We start from the raw sequence: 15,572 nt of genomic DNA on the forward strand, positions 1-15,572 counted from the left end.
TCCCTGACATCTCGCTAGAAAAACAGATTAAAAGGTATCTATATAGGAAAATACTACGCATATCCTGGATCAAAACAATAAAAAGACCGATGTTCTCAATAGAATACAAAAAAAACAAGGAGCTGATGTTAGCAATCAAAAAGCGCAAACGTTACGTTGGACATATAATGGAAAGAGATAGATATGAAATGAAATTAGATAGGGGATAAATTTGAAAGTCTCCGAAAAATGTGCATCGAAAATGATCCAGAAGTTATGAAAGATCAAGACAAATGGAAGAAAATTGTTGCATCAGCCAAGGCTTATCAATGCTACCAAGTAAGTAAGTAAAGTAGTTAGTATTAGAATTGAGGTAATGATAGGTAACATCAATATATTAATCAATCGTATATAAAATTAAATAATGAGGGGTGCTGTATATTCAACAAATGATTACTGAACATTAGGCATTACTCTTCCTTTAGTATATTAAATTAACATGGAATGGTATGCACTGTATAATTTGGAACTCAATAATTCCTGTCGTTAAACAAATGTTTGACGTTTGAAACAATAAAAACTATTTATAATTTTTTTACGACCACTGTTCATTATTTATTTCATAGATTGACAGAATATTCGTTATAACAATCAACATAGATATTAATTGATAATTTATTCATTATTTTTTGTATTTTTATTATGTTTTACAAATTACTTTGATTTTTTTACATTTTATTATTTTGAGACTATTTAATACTGGATAAAAATTCAAAAACTTTTAAAATAACTGCTTATATAGTGTTGGAGTGTTGAAACCAGATTTAGAGCATTGTACCCATTTATGTTATGCATAGAATTATTAATTTTAATTTATTTTAGATTTAAAAACATTAGTTATTTAATTACAATTTAGTAGATTTTTGATGCCTACCATTTGAATGCCAATATACATATAACAGCAATATCCCTCTTTATATACAAACTTCAATAAATTATGGATAATTAATTTAATGTATAAATGGTTCATTTGAATGGGATATAAGAGATACAACATAGTCTTCTCACAGATTGGCAAAAATGTTTAAAAACTGTCTAACATTTAAAAATAAATGTTTTTCTGGGCTTCAAATTAATAATACTGTATTAAAACTAATATAAAACAAGATCGTCCAAAACCCTTTAACTTTTTTCGGTAACATTTCTGTCGAAAGCGCATATTTTCGCTGAAATGGCCACAATTTTAAGGTTTCTTAAATGCAGTAATAATCTAAAATTACTTTGTAGTATTGCAAAAAAATAAATTACAGATTAAGAACATTAATGTCTATAACTGGAGGTATAAGCTCTTATTACTATCCTTATACCATAAATATATTTAAAAAAAATACATCGGTTTAGTTATACACTGTAAAAATTCATTTTAAATTTAATAAGCCCATCCTTACTCTTGCAGCTAATTTTAAGTTGATAATTTTCACATACTGTGACTCAAAAACCATGTATGTAATTTTCGTTATTTTTTTTCTTCTAAATCGTCGTATATACGGGCTAGTAGAAAAAATATATATAATTAATGAACTCTTTATTAAGTTTAATTCTAATAATTTATAAAATAGTTTGTCTTGTGATATCTCTGCTGTCCAGTGAATTATTATCTTATAGTGTTTGAATATTTGCAAATGAAGTTAAACCTAGAGACATGAAATAACAATTTCTTTGCCTGAAAAACCTTTATTGAGTCAGTGATGCAAATTATCTTCTCAGTGCCATTTTTAAACCATAGAAGTACGTATTATATTATCTGAAAATTCAGATATAGTACCTTTGTTGCATTTTTCTTTAAAAACTATATAAACAATTTATTGTTAACTCTCCTAGTTAAAGTGAGATAGATAAATGTATGAAAATTTCTGATTGATATTTTTTTTTAATTTATGATTTTTTTTTAAATCAATTTGATCTTTAGTAAAAAAATCAGTTTACAACAGAAATCATCTTAAAACGGCTTTACACAAAATCAAAATTTTGATATATGGTATATGAAATTGATAAGTGGGCCTTAGTAATTGATCTTTAAAATTTTGTGTTACTTGCTTATGTCATACTATCTATTAGAATAATACAATAATGTCTTTTTTAGAACAATATTTACATTAAGAGATCAGGTCATTATGGAAATTCACCTAAAATATGCATGTGTTGTAATTAGTCATCAATAATTATTTTAAGACTGAAATAGAACCAAAGAGTATTTTTTAAGCTTAGTTTGATTTAGCTTATTAGAGTGAGTTAGACAGTTATTAATTATAGTCAGCAATTTATTTCATAAATTTAATTTTTTTTACAATTCGATACTAAATTTAAATAAATGATTTAATTTGCTTAAACGGTGAATGGCAAACGCCATCGAGCCATACTGAATAATTTTGTTTTCGAAAAGCATCGACGACATTTGATTCCAACAGGACACAACTTATTATACAGTGCCTAGTCATCTGACAACTTTATTTAAAGAAGTGGTTCTATTAAATGGCACTCTTATTCCGGCGACTTAATGTCTTTCGATATTTACATTTTAGGGGGCTATGTAAGGTTATTGGTTTATGCCAACAAACTACAAACCAGCAAATTAACACCATACGGCCAGATTTATTATATAAACTAGTTGGTTTTTTGTTTGGGCATTGGTCAAGAAAAAGTAGTTAAAATTGGACCAGATAACTTGTATTCGCGGCTGGAACACATCGCAAATCATATTTAAAAAATAAATGCCATTTAATTGTCTACCAGATTATAATAATAAAAAATCATTCCAGCAATATTTCTGTTTTGAATTATTATATAAAGTTCGCCAGCTCTTAAAAAAACACCTATGATAATAATGTATAACAGTAACGTAGCTAAAAGAAATATCTTAATTCGAAAACTTTTAAACGCGTTATTTCCATGTTTTCGTAAAAGATCAACAATATTTAATTTTTGACAAAAATTAATAAACTAACAAACAAAAGTGCTACCGGGAGATAAGCTCCAGTTAAAACGTTAATAATTCATTATATTTCTTTTATTAAAGCAATTATAGTATCCAAAATGGTACTATTTAGCAAATTATCTATACAAGTGATGAATGGCTTCTTTTTTTAAATATACGCCTGCTTTTAGAAAGAAAAATATATGAATGTAAAACTTGTTTAAAACAGTACAAATATTCTGGTTCACTCTATAACCATAGAAGGTATGAGTGCGGAAAAGAGAAATCATTTTCCTGTGAATATTGCGACTACAGCACATTCAGAAAGGAAAATTTAAAAGGTCATGTAAAAAATAAGCACGATGTACATATTTAGAAATATATTAATTAAAAATGTCTTCTATTTACTCAGTATATATACACAAGGTAGTTTATTTATAACCCTTAAACCAAATTGTATATTAATTAATTATTTTAAAAACAAGCTGTATTTTTAGAAGAACGATTTGCCTGTCCAAATAACAACTGTCAAAGAAGTTACAAATATAAACGTCATCTTACCAGACATTTGAAGCAGGAATGTAATGTAAAGCCGCAGTTTATGTGTTCAGTATGTGCAAAGCAGTTCAGGCATAAGCATGTTCTAGTTAAACATATTATGTATTTACACAATCAAATATTATTAGATATGTCCAAGCAATAGAGATTATTTATGAATAATATATTAGTGCTAATGTTTTAACAAATTTTTGTGCAAAATTACCGAGAAGGATAATATCGAGTAGAACTGCTAAGTGAAATAGTGGTTTTAAAGATATCTTCATTCTTTTTAATTATATTATTTTGAATGGGTATTACTTTATTGAGGTTATGAAGCATTTTTCTTATTAACTTTTGTATGTATATTTCTTTCCCTTTTTTTCTTATCTTTTATGTACAAAGAGTGTTATAATTTGCCTAAATAAAAATATACATTACCAGCTATATAATTAATTGCACTTTTTATTGAAAATGTTAAATGAAGATGGTAAGGTAATACTCTGAGCGGTTTAAAAAAGAAAGTGTTTAAATGGTATACCAAGACTTTTAATGTATAATTTTTTTTAGATATAATTAGATACGTTTGCCCGAACATCAACTGCCAGAAAAGTTACAAAAACAAGTGCCACCTAAAGCGTCATTTAAGACAAGAATGTAACGTCAATCCGCAATTTCAATGTTCAATATGTTTTAGACAGTTTAGGCATAGGCATGTCTTGAAACAGCATTGTTTTGTTGTACATAATATTAAATTTTAAACATTCTACAGCAAGAAGTTTTATAATTATATCCTTAATTAAGTAGTAGGATATGCAGGGCGAATGTGTTTCAATCCTACTAAAACCCTTCCTATTATTTTTTTTACGCTGCAACTATTGTTTAGTTGTACTTATATTAATTTCTTGTATCAATATTTTACTGTTTGATTAAAAAATTTAAATATTCATAAAGGCGTATCATTGGCATTTACTTTAAGTAGAACAAGATATGTTAGGTCTGCATTTATTAGTGAATTGATTTGAATTATTCATTTATGTTTATTATTATAATTATGAATTAAGTTAATAACGTAAAGGTAAGTATTTTGTTACTAAAATATTATAATTTACAAAGCTATATAGTTATTTAACTACTAACTATCGTTTTTTATCTCACTTTACACAAACGCAATAATATCCTTAATAAGTTTCTTATTATTTAGGGTATTATATCACTGTTATACGATTTTTATTATTAGAAAATACTATCTCACACGCTCAAATATTGACAAGAAGAAGGGACTTATTCACGTATTTAAGAGAAATATGAACTTAAAACTTTAACGATACATTTCATTATATTTAATTTAATCTAAGTCCAATAAATATTAAATACAATATTTTACTTGAGGTATAATAGATTTTTTTATATAACCAGAACCTAAGATTTTACACATCGGTCTCTGAGCTCAGTTTCATATTTTCAATATCCTACATAAATTTATTTCAAAAGTTGAAATTGAAAAGAAAAAAAAATTTATTTAATAAATAAAAACGTCTAATTTGAATATTTCGGTAGTTAAATTTACTAGCGTTATCAATACACAATAAAGTTAACTAAAATTAAATTTATAAAAATACTTTTTTAGTTCTTTTCCGTTCTTAAAAATATATTTTACATTTATAATTGTACCTTAATTAAGATGTAGAACAGGGCATTCTTAAAAATAAATATTAATTTAAAATGTATTTTATCATCATTGAATTACATTAGGATCACACTCCTTTATTTTCAAGTATTTTTATATTTTCAATTCAATTTAATTTTATTTACCTTTGTAATGGTAGTAGATTTAACTACCGAAACTTTGGTTCAAATTGGGTATTTTTATTTAATAAAAATATTTTTTGTTCTTTTTAATTTCAGTTTTTAAAACAAAGTTAGGTAGGATATTAAAAAGAAGAAACTGAGCTCAGCAATCGATAGATAAAACCTCAGCTACTGGGTTTATAAGAAAATCTATTGAACCTCTGAATAAATTATTGTATTTAAGGTTTATTGGACTTTTAAATAAAGGTTTTTTTTCATTATAATTAATTACGGAAATACGGATAATGAATTAAATATAACGAAAGGAATCGTTAAAGATTTAAGTTCATATCAAAGTGAATAAATAATTTTTCTTTTGACGTTTTTAAACCCTTAGGTCACAATAAGTAACACTATTTATCGCTATTTGTTTGCCCCACATGATGGTAATCCGAAATTGATAATATGAACTTCTTCAATTTCATAAACACGGTGCGGATTTTGGGTGGTCTCCATAAGACTCCGTGAGAAAAAAAGAAATGGGAACACATGTAACTCTTCCAGAGCATATATTGTGATGAACGTACTAATTACTGATTTTTTGTTCTATTTGATTAGTAAATATCTTCTTATTCTGGCATGGCATCACAATTCAAAATAACATCAAGACAAAACCACAAAACATCAAATTAAGATCAAATTAATAAAGTAAAGTATTTACATATGATATATAATACAAATGTCAAAGTTGGGTGTTGAAGTTGATATATCACTATATATCTGAAAAAGATAAGGTATCCATGAGCAACTATTTAATGCTTCTAAATTTGTTAATAAGGCCATTTATCAAAATAATGCAGTATATAGGAACATCGACCTTAAAGACGTATGAACCACAAAATTAGTTAATTTCATAAGGATGTAGATGGCAAAGGACAACCGCTACATTAAAAATTCTACTTAATAGTTCTAGTAGAAATCATCAATCACAATGCTTAGAACTATGGTAAAGGCAGGAAAAATACACAACGCCATCCAAGAAATAAAGAGAATGATTATCGACATAATGAGAATAAGTGAGATAAGTTGGCCAGAAATAAGAAGTTTAGACAAAGAAGAAGTCACAGAAAAGCTAAAAATGAAGTTGGAATGATAGTTGCAAGACATATTGACCGATATGTATCAAATTTAAGAAAAGAAATAATAGCAGAGACGGGCTTGAGACATTTGCAGGAAATAGCAATTTAATAGTATTAGACACATTCTAGAAATTCCTAAAGAGAATAGTATATACATTGAAGTCACAAGCCAATACTCCTAATAATATTGTCCTTAATCAAATTGATTATATGTTAGTTAACAAAAGGTTTAGAAATAGCTTTAATTCAGCTAAATTCAGCTAAAAAGGCGGACAATGATTCGGATCATTGTTGATTCCCCAATATAGCATAAATATTTTACAACAACCACTAATAAAAAAGCAAGTAAAAACGTTTACGCAAACGTAAAAAAATTAAAAGACATGAGTGACGTGTAGGCGGAGTTTAACGAATTTATCAAGATAAGAGGTGTAACAAAAAAAGAATTTTTAAAACTAAAAAAGGAAAACAAAAAGAAATCTTGAATAAACAAAGAAGAACGCATATAGCTCCAGATAAAGATTGGAGAAGCCAAAGATATAAAAGCAGCAGAGAGATCAACAGAAAATGAAATACTGCCAGCCAGACACGACAGCTTTAACCTACACAAATAAATAAAAGAGGTAACTAGAACCTTTAGAAAGCAATAAGTTTTTAACATCATAGACACAAATGGAAAAAGTATCATTGACAAACATGATCTCAAAAAAAAGGTGGAAGTCATACTTAGAAAAGCTTTTTGAGGATCAAAGACCAGAGGTCATGTACTCACTGTCGAAAGAAGCTAGAGGCTTACTCATACTAATTCACCAGGTAGAAATAGCAATAGAAAAAATAAGAAATTAGTGGGAGCAAACAACATAGAGGCTAAATTTCTGAAGCTGTTGGATGATGAAGGAATATCCTGGATTACTGACATCTTCAAAAGAATCTATAACTCTGGAAATATCCCCGAAAAATGGCTGCAGTCAGAATTTACAACATTGCGCAAAAAACCTGGAGTAAATAAGATCAAGGATTATCGGATCATTAGTATGATGTATACGTATGTCTAATCGATTATAAAAAAGCATTAAATTGATGTCCTGAAAGAAGTCTGCTTTGACGATAAATGATTTCAGTAGAGAAATGAAATTAATGTGATATCCGAATTTGAACGGAATCACTGATAGACAAGACTGAAACATATTGTCTACGTAGGTGATACCATGATAATGGCAGATAGCTTGGAAGCACTGCTAAGGTTAATGAACCATATCGCGCAGTACAGTTAACAATTTACTCTTAATATCAACATAAAGAAAACGCAACAGATGATCATCATCAAAAGAGATATAAATGGAGATCGCCTATGTGTCGATCAAATCTGAAATTGAACGTGTTCAACAATATTGATACCTTGAAACCATTATAAATGAATAATGGGACAATGCACACGAAGTGTTAGTTATACACCATTCTTTTACAAATTTAAGACCCTGCTGCAACAATTATATTCCTCAATTTAGCAATTCTCCAAACATTTTTTTAATCATTAGCGTAGGGCAGCTTGTAGCATGGAATATTATTAACAATATTAATAACATATTTATTCATACTTATTTCAAAAGGCTTAGGAATTCTTGGCTAGTGAAAAATTGTTTAAACCCTTATTGGCTTGGATGGTTTGCACCTTTAAAATAACTGCCGAGAAAAATATTTGTTTAACTTCTCTGCCGATATAAGGAAAAATATATTTTTTTACTGAGAATCTTACTGGTTCCAGGTAGGTAGTGTAATTTCTGCTGGGATAAATATATTATTTTTTCCAACCAATTGAATAATAAAATATTGTTTTATTGGTATATTTATCTTTACAGTAATTTTAATAACTATAATTTATCACTGGTAAAATAAATTTTCATCTTTTATAGCCATGTATTCGTATACATATTTACTTCAGCAGTAATTTAAGAAGTGATCTACGATATCAGAGATCCAGTAGCTTTCAATCTGTAATAAATTAATTTCCCTAATACTAAAAAATTAATATATTCTTTTCATAATATTAACTGTGAGAAACTTTTTGAATTTATCTTGTGAACCATTTTTTTAGAATTTGTCCTATAAACATGCAGCAGCATTTTTAAAAATTAGTAGTACCAAATAAGCCACTTAATGTTTAAAGCTTAGCTTGAGCTTCTGATTTTCTTGTCAATGTTGGTGATGTTGCCCTTAACAAACCCATTAAATATTGCTAGTATATAAAACTTTTAAAAATTAAACCTGCATAACACACTAACCCATTATTTAGGTCATCACAAATGTGTGCAATGTGGTAAGGCCTACAAACACAAACAGTCACTGAAATCACACATTAAATTTGACTGTGGCATTAACAAAAGTTTTGAGTGTGCATTTTGTGATCACAAATCGAAAAGGAAACATCACCTGCAACAACATATTCAAGCAATGCATAAGGATAAGGTGAACGTTGATGAATTAATGAGGAATTTTTTCAAATTTTAATTGTAAGTTAGATGTGAAATGTAGAAATTGGCAAATTTTATATTAGTGTAAAAACGTTATTTTCTTGTTGTGTATAAAGTGACCTGTTTAGGATGCCTTTTTTGGAATCTAATAATGTACCTAAAAACTTTGGAATGTGGGTTCCTTTGGTTTAAATAGAAATTTAATTGTAAATATTTAAAAAAATACAAAATAGTGGGTTACTGATTTTTTTATATAATTATATAGCCCCTTAAAACATACTATAGCCGTATATCAAGAAAATAAACTTTTATTTATTTTTTTTCCAATTTTCTTGAAAATATGAGTCAAGAGAAAAACCGTTAATAAATATGTAATTTTGGAAACTATTGCTTATTTATATATAACGCATATTTCATAAATTATATGTTTTTCCCCTAAAACACTATATTTATTATTACATTTCTAGATTCTAGGCAAATCGTCAGGAAATTTAATGTAAAAGTCTATTTTAGCAATTTTCATAAGTTTAAAAGTACAAGCAAATTAATTTTTTAATACGTATTTTTACATGTCAAATATTACTTAAATGTGTCAAGTACAATTACAGTTACATAAAAATGGACGTACAACACTTGGGTATCGGAAAATTTGAACTTCTAACACACTGTATATTTGAATGTTTTTGTTACTATATGCATATGTATGTAATATATATTTATCAAAGGTTGTTTAAAAATATAATATAATGATTTTTTAAATAGGATTTATTTGATTCTTTTTAAAGTTACATCAAGCGGTTCTTTTTATCATTTTATTTTATAGAATAAAAAAATAAGAACATACATTTCAAATTAAATAAAAGTAATAAACTGTTATTTGATAATAAAGCTTCAAGCGAAACTTCTATTTTAATGGATAGTTTATCTCAGAATTATCAGGTGTTTATTTAATAATATTTGCTTATAATGCTTTTTTGTGCACGGTATGTAAGCATGATGACATATATCACATATATAAGATATATCAGATCTAAAAAATATCCATAATAGGTAAACCTAAAGCTATATCTCTCAGAGCAACCTTACAGATAAAGTCTATTTTTAGCTTTTTTGTTTGGTACATTTTTTTCAAAATTGTAAGTAGTGCTTTAAATTAATTGCTTTGCTTTATAAGAAAACAAGCTTTAATTATCCTAGTGCGTTTAGATTTTTTTTTCTACAAAAATATATTCTTAGTTCTAACATATCCTATGTATAAAATCATCATACTTACCATTTTTTTTTTCTTTTTTAGAAGAAGAGATTCAGCCTTTGCAAGTAATACTTTTTGAAAAAAATCTTTTAACATGCTTCCAATGTAAACGTGTCTACAAGCATAAACATACCTTAACACGTCACTTACGCTACGAATGCAATAAGAAACCAATGTTTTCGTGTATTTACTGCGATTATGCCGCCAAACGTAAATACATTTTACTGGATCACGTAAAACTGAACCACGGAGATGATTTTGTTAATTTTAAGCAGTATATTTATAAGAATTTATATCCTGATGTAGAAACTGAGCTTAAAAATGAATCTAATTTAGTTCTCTAAGTTATTTTAGGCTGCCAAAAATAGTTTAATTAGGGTAATAAAGATGAAATTTGAGAGAAATTAATCCATCTCGGAATACTTGTGCATCCCCATATTTAAGTACTAATAAGATATATTGTATTGTATAACTTATTGTATAAATTGTGTTTATTTATAGCATGTGTGTATCTAGTCGATTTTATTCTATTCTAGTCAAAGATTGCAGTATTGGAAAATAAATTTATTTAGATCTGACTGTTTTTTTTTTATTGATAGTAGAAATTGATTCCTTGTAATCAAATATTAGATCAAAGTGGCTAATTTTTTACCTAGGAAGTTGAAACCTGTTGAGTCCTAAAAACGACCTTATTGTAGAAACATAAAGTTTAAAGGAGCTAGTTGACTCTTCAAAGTAACTTAATGAAGTAAGAACACTTTATTCTTGGAACACCACTTTTTTTTATTTAAAGCAAAGTATACTAAATTTATTCTACTCCAAAATTCTTTAGCAATTTGAGTCATTTTTGGATATCCTTTTATTAAAGTTGAAATTTTTGTTTTTAGATTTAATCAGATGGCGGTGCCAAAACTGTAACAAATCCTATAAAAATAAGGCGCATCTAAAAAGGCATTTTGAGTTCGAGTGTAACGTAGAACCAAAATACCAATGCACCAAATGCGGAGTCAGATTTAAGCACAAACACAGTTTACAGAGGCATTTGGAACGAAAGAGCTTGTGTATTGCACATACTTATAAAAATAATCAATATAGAGTATGTAATAGTTATTACTAAGATAATTTGTATGGTTTATTATTAGAAGAAGTGTGTGTGTTTTTTTTTAACTTATTTTACTACAGGGTATTAAAATTTTATTATTAAGAGTGTCTCATAAATCATAGTCCAAAGTGAGCAAGGCCATAAAGGAGGTCAGTTTTAATTCATTAATAGCTGCAAGAGAAACAGTTAATAATGAATATTGATAAAATCAAATTATTGCAGGTGTACTAAAAATTATCATGTATTCAGAGAAATTATGCAATTTTATGGAAACCTCTGATAAAAGTTCTTAAATAATATTCATGTATTCTTATAGATCAAAGTATTAAATTGGAAAAACATGTGAACAGTATAAATTTAAAAATTTGTAGATTTCAAAAATGTTATACCTAACCATATTTCAATAATGTCAATCAGTCGGTAGCAACCAACGCTGATAATTTTGACAAATCATATTGATAATCAATTAAATAACAAATAAATCTTAGGTTCACTTTTTACGCACTAGTGCTTATAAGTCCTGATGAGTGTAATATGTATACTAAATACGTAACTACTTTACACACGGTAGTAGCAAAAAGATTTTTTTTTTAGAAATTACTTTCCCTGTGGTTTCTTCAGTTTATACTGTTTTATAGGACACCTCTTAATTGATTGTAAAAATCCATTTAGCACTTAAGGAAACTTTAAATAAAATTGTGATGTTCGTATTACTTCAATAGAAGGGAAGTAGATGAACATTTATCTTCACAGATCTGGGAACTTAAGTGTATATTATAAATAGTAATATTAGCCAAAAAACTAATAAAGTAAACCAAAGATTAGTTAAACAAGTCTTTTTTTCAATATTTTCCTACGTTTACATATAATACTTTAAATTGAATATAAAAAAAACATCTTTTTTAGGTCTAGATCCCAGTCGGAAAACATGTCATCAGTGCGGCAAGTCATATAAAAACCTGGCTACATTAGCATTTCATATACAATATGACTGCAAAAACGAAAGGACTTACCGTTGTATATTTTGTGAAAAGTGTTATAAACGTTCCTATGATGTCAAATGTCACGTTCGTTCTAAACATAGACAGTTTTTTAACGCCGATGAACGGCAGTACGAAAAAATTTATAAAGCAAATAATGATTTATTGTAAAATACTAAAAGTTTTATGAATTGAAAATTAAATAAATTATTTATTTTATATATTTTTATAAGGAATGTCTTTCTTATTTTTTTTTATAGAAATTTTTTTACAGTGAACCTTTCTAAAGACACATTTCTACTCGAAATTATTATTCTCTGATCACATTTAGTCATCTATAAGTCAGATTTACTTTTGAAAGGATTTCCTTTACTCTTTTATCTTAGAAATTGAGCTATTTTATCGAATAGCGTTAAACATTTTATGTTTTTTATTCTCTCGTTTGTTTTCTCTATTTTTAAGGCTACAACAGGATATACTTATATCCATATCTTTCTTGAGTTTTTTAGTTACCAGTGAACATCATAAAAGTTGTTGAAAACTCTGCTCCTGATTTGCCTGTATAATTTTATTTAAATATTAAATAGTACTTTGGTATATTTAATTTTGGTATCCGTCTTCCTTTGTATTTGTCTTATTGTAAATATTTACCATTCATACTTAAAAATATCTCATAGTATTTGCTTAAAATTTACTTCATTACCTAAAATTTCTCCCTGTTTTCTAAGGTATCATTCTTGATTAAGCCCGTTACCCTTGCTTCTAAGATTCTTACCCTAACATTATTTTGTTTTTAGGTTTATTCTTATGCCTAACATGTCAAAAATCATTTAACTATAAAAGAAACTTACTCCGGCACCAAAAGTTTCAATGCAAAAAGTTAAAAACGTTTATGTGTCCATACTGTAATTATTCTGCATACTACAAGCACAACTTAAAGTACCATGTTTTTAAAATACACAAAGACTTTAATTATTTTACCTAAAAGTTTTTTTTTCGTTATTAAATAAAATAGTATACCTATACTAGTCTAACATAATACCTAATTAAAACAACATGTGGTTTAATTTAAAAAATCATTTTAAGGTAATGATGACCAAGAAGGCAAGCATAAGACACCTGTCAAAAAGGCTTTACGAAGCAATAAAGCAATAAGCATTCCCAACGAAGACTTTCACTTATTTCTAGCAGCATTTTTAAAATGTAAGTAATACTCGTAATATTATCTCGAAGCATAATGAATTTTAAATAATTTTAGTTAAAAATTCTATAAATAACCAGTTTAAGCTCCTAAATAATAAAATAGACCGTATTGAAGGTTATATGCTTACAAACACTCAAACTGAACCATCTTCATCGGGTGTATTAAAAAATGATATTTTTCCCCTGACTACTATTGACGAAACTTACAAATTTGAGAATAATTTAAACAATGAAGAGTATAAAAAGAAATCGATAACACTCATGAAGCGGTATATTGGTACGGGGCAAAAGTGGAAACAGGCTTCATATAGGCTGAGTTCGTTTATGTTTACCAAGTAAGTAAATTGATATTGAATAGTTTTTTTTTAATATTAATGTAAAGTAATATAAGTATATTTTAAATATCGAAAATATTTCCTAAATTGTTTCCAAGAGACAGATTTTTATAGTCTGATACTTATTTAATATACCAAACCTTAATACAATTTATGGATTGTAAATTTAGTGCTCTAATTTTTTTAATTTTATATATAATATGTTCTAACTATGTTCCATATTATTATTATTTATAGTATTAATATAAATGTTTCTAAATATGTAATATTTTTAATAAAATAAGTAAATTATAAAATTTCATATTCCAGGCATAACTTAAATGGATATTATTCTCCCTGTTTTATTTAAATTAATACAGATATATCAGAAGGGTAATGCTAAAATAAAAATATTTTTAAGCATTACCTCCCATGTTTGCTTGCATTAGCAGATGGTATTAATGGTAACTAGTTTGTGATTTTTTTTTGTTATTTTTCAAGGTTAAAATAAACTGATTTTCCATAGAAAAATTCATTTATTCTCCAACGTGAGTGGAACTCAAAGTCACTATTAATGTCTAAATTTGTAATAGTCTGATTACCAACAATTTTTTTGTTTACTTAGTATTTTAATTTTTGATTTAATTTTAGAGAACTACTTACTCTATTTTCCTGGACTGGAAAAAGCAAAACATCTGATTCCAAAGAATCATTTGGTAGATTAGTTAATATTTTAGGTAAGTTATCTCTCTACGAAGATTACTAAAACTAACTTTGCCTGAAAACTGACTTTTGGGTAACTAATTTTCTTTAAAAATTACTCATTTACACTAAAATTATTGATTTTAGACGTATTTTTTACGGTTGTAAGTTTATCCGACCCGACTTTCTCACATGTACAAAAAGAGGAGTTTTTCAAAGATGGAATTTTAAAACACAGCAAAACGAGACTAAATGCTGCAAGGAAAAAAGGTGCAAATATTACTTTGAAAAAATAATTTTCTTTATTTAAACGTACAAATTTATTTTAGGTGCCAGAGATTCTAACGAGATGAGCCAAGATAATATTTTTATGATGACTACTTCCGATCCCCAATTTATAGACATTGAAGAGCGGGTAGAAGGGGAGGCTGACGTCCCTTTTGAGATAAAAACTGAAGATTATAATATTTAAACTTAGGCTATCGAAAATTTTAAATCGAGGAACAAAATTGCTTAGCCACTTTTATAGACGGGCAATTTAGTCCTAATCTCTCTAGCCTTTTTTATGTAAAATTGCTAGTTAAGTTTTATATACATATATAGCTGTTTTTATGCTTAGATATTTTGATGCGGTCGCAAAAGACTTTGAGTAATAGTATTAGTATGTTACAAACTGTAAATAATATTGTTTAATGTAATTGTTTTATTTAGTAAATTCAGCTTCATTTATGCCTTAATGATTATTTAGTTTGTTTATTACTTAAAATTCTATGGTCATTTTGGTTGTGACTATTAGAAAAAATTATCCTGAAGACAAATTTAGTGTATGTCCTCTTTTGACAAATTGGTAAACGATAATGGTGAAAAAATATTGGCAGCTTTGCAATGACATTAAGTTAAGATCGTATGTACTTTACATAGCATTTCAACTGCTTTATTTTAAATATGATATTTAAAAATTCTTAACTAATAATGGTTTTCTTTATTATAGTCCTTAGAGTAAAACAGCATTTACTTTTATAATAGTTTTTCAATTATTAATTTTTTATTAAAAATGTTATAGTAATAAATAACGGCATTAACATTTTTTGAAAATTTAGTGGAAGTAGAAACTAATTTCTTTTTCGA

At 27.0% G+C, this 15,572-nt stretch overlaps 1 protein-coding gene across 1 annotated transcript; it reads left to right on the forward strand.

The window, feature by feature from the left end:
• Positions 1–228: 228 nt before the first annotated feature.
• Positions 229–15,184, forward strand: LOC126739794 (uncharacterized). Its single transcript, XM_050445609.1, has 7 exons — positions 229–322; positions 11,031–11,204; positions 13,312–13,428; positions 13,544–13,763; positions 14,394–14,479; positions 14,592–14,714; positions 14,774–15,184. Exons 1-7 carry the CDS (start codon positions 229–231, stop codon positions 14,914–14,916), a joined length of 957 nt encoding a protein of 318 aa, XP_050301566.1. The 3' UTR covers positions 14,917–15,184.
• The last annotated feature ends 388 nt before the right edge of the window (positions 15,185–15,572 follow it).

Source organism: Anthonomus grandis, chromosome 8, assembly GCF_022605725.1.
Source record: "Anthonomus grandis grandis chromosome 8, icAntGran1.3, whole genome shotgun sequence".
Classification (NCBI taxonomy): domain Eukaryota; kingdom Metazoa; phylum Arthropoda; class Insecta; order Coleoptera; family Curculionidae; genus Anthonomus; species Anthonomus grandis.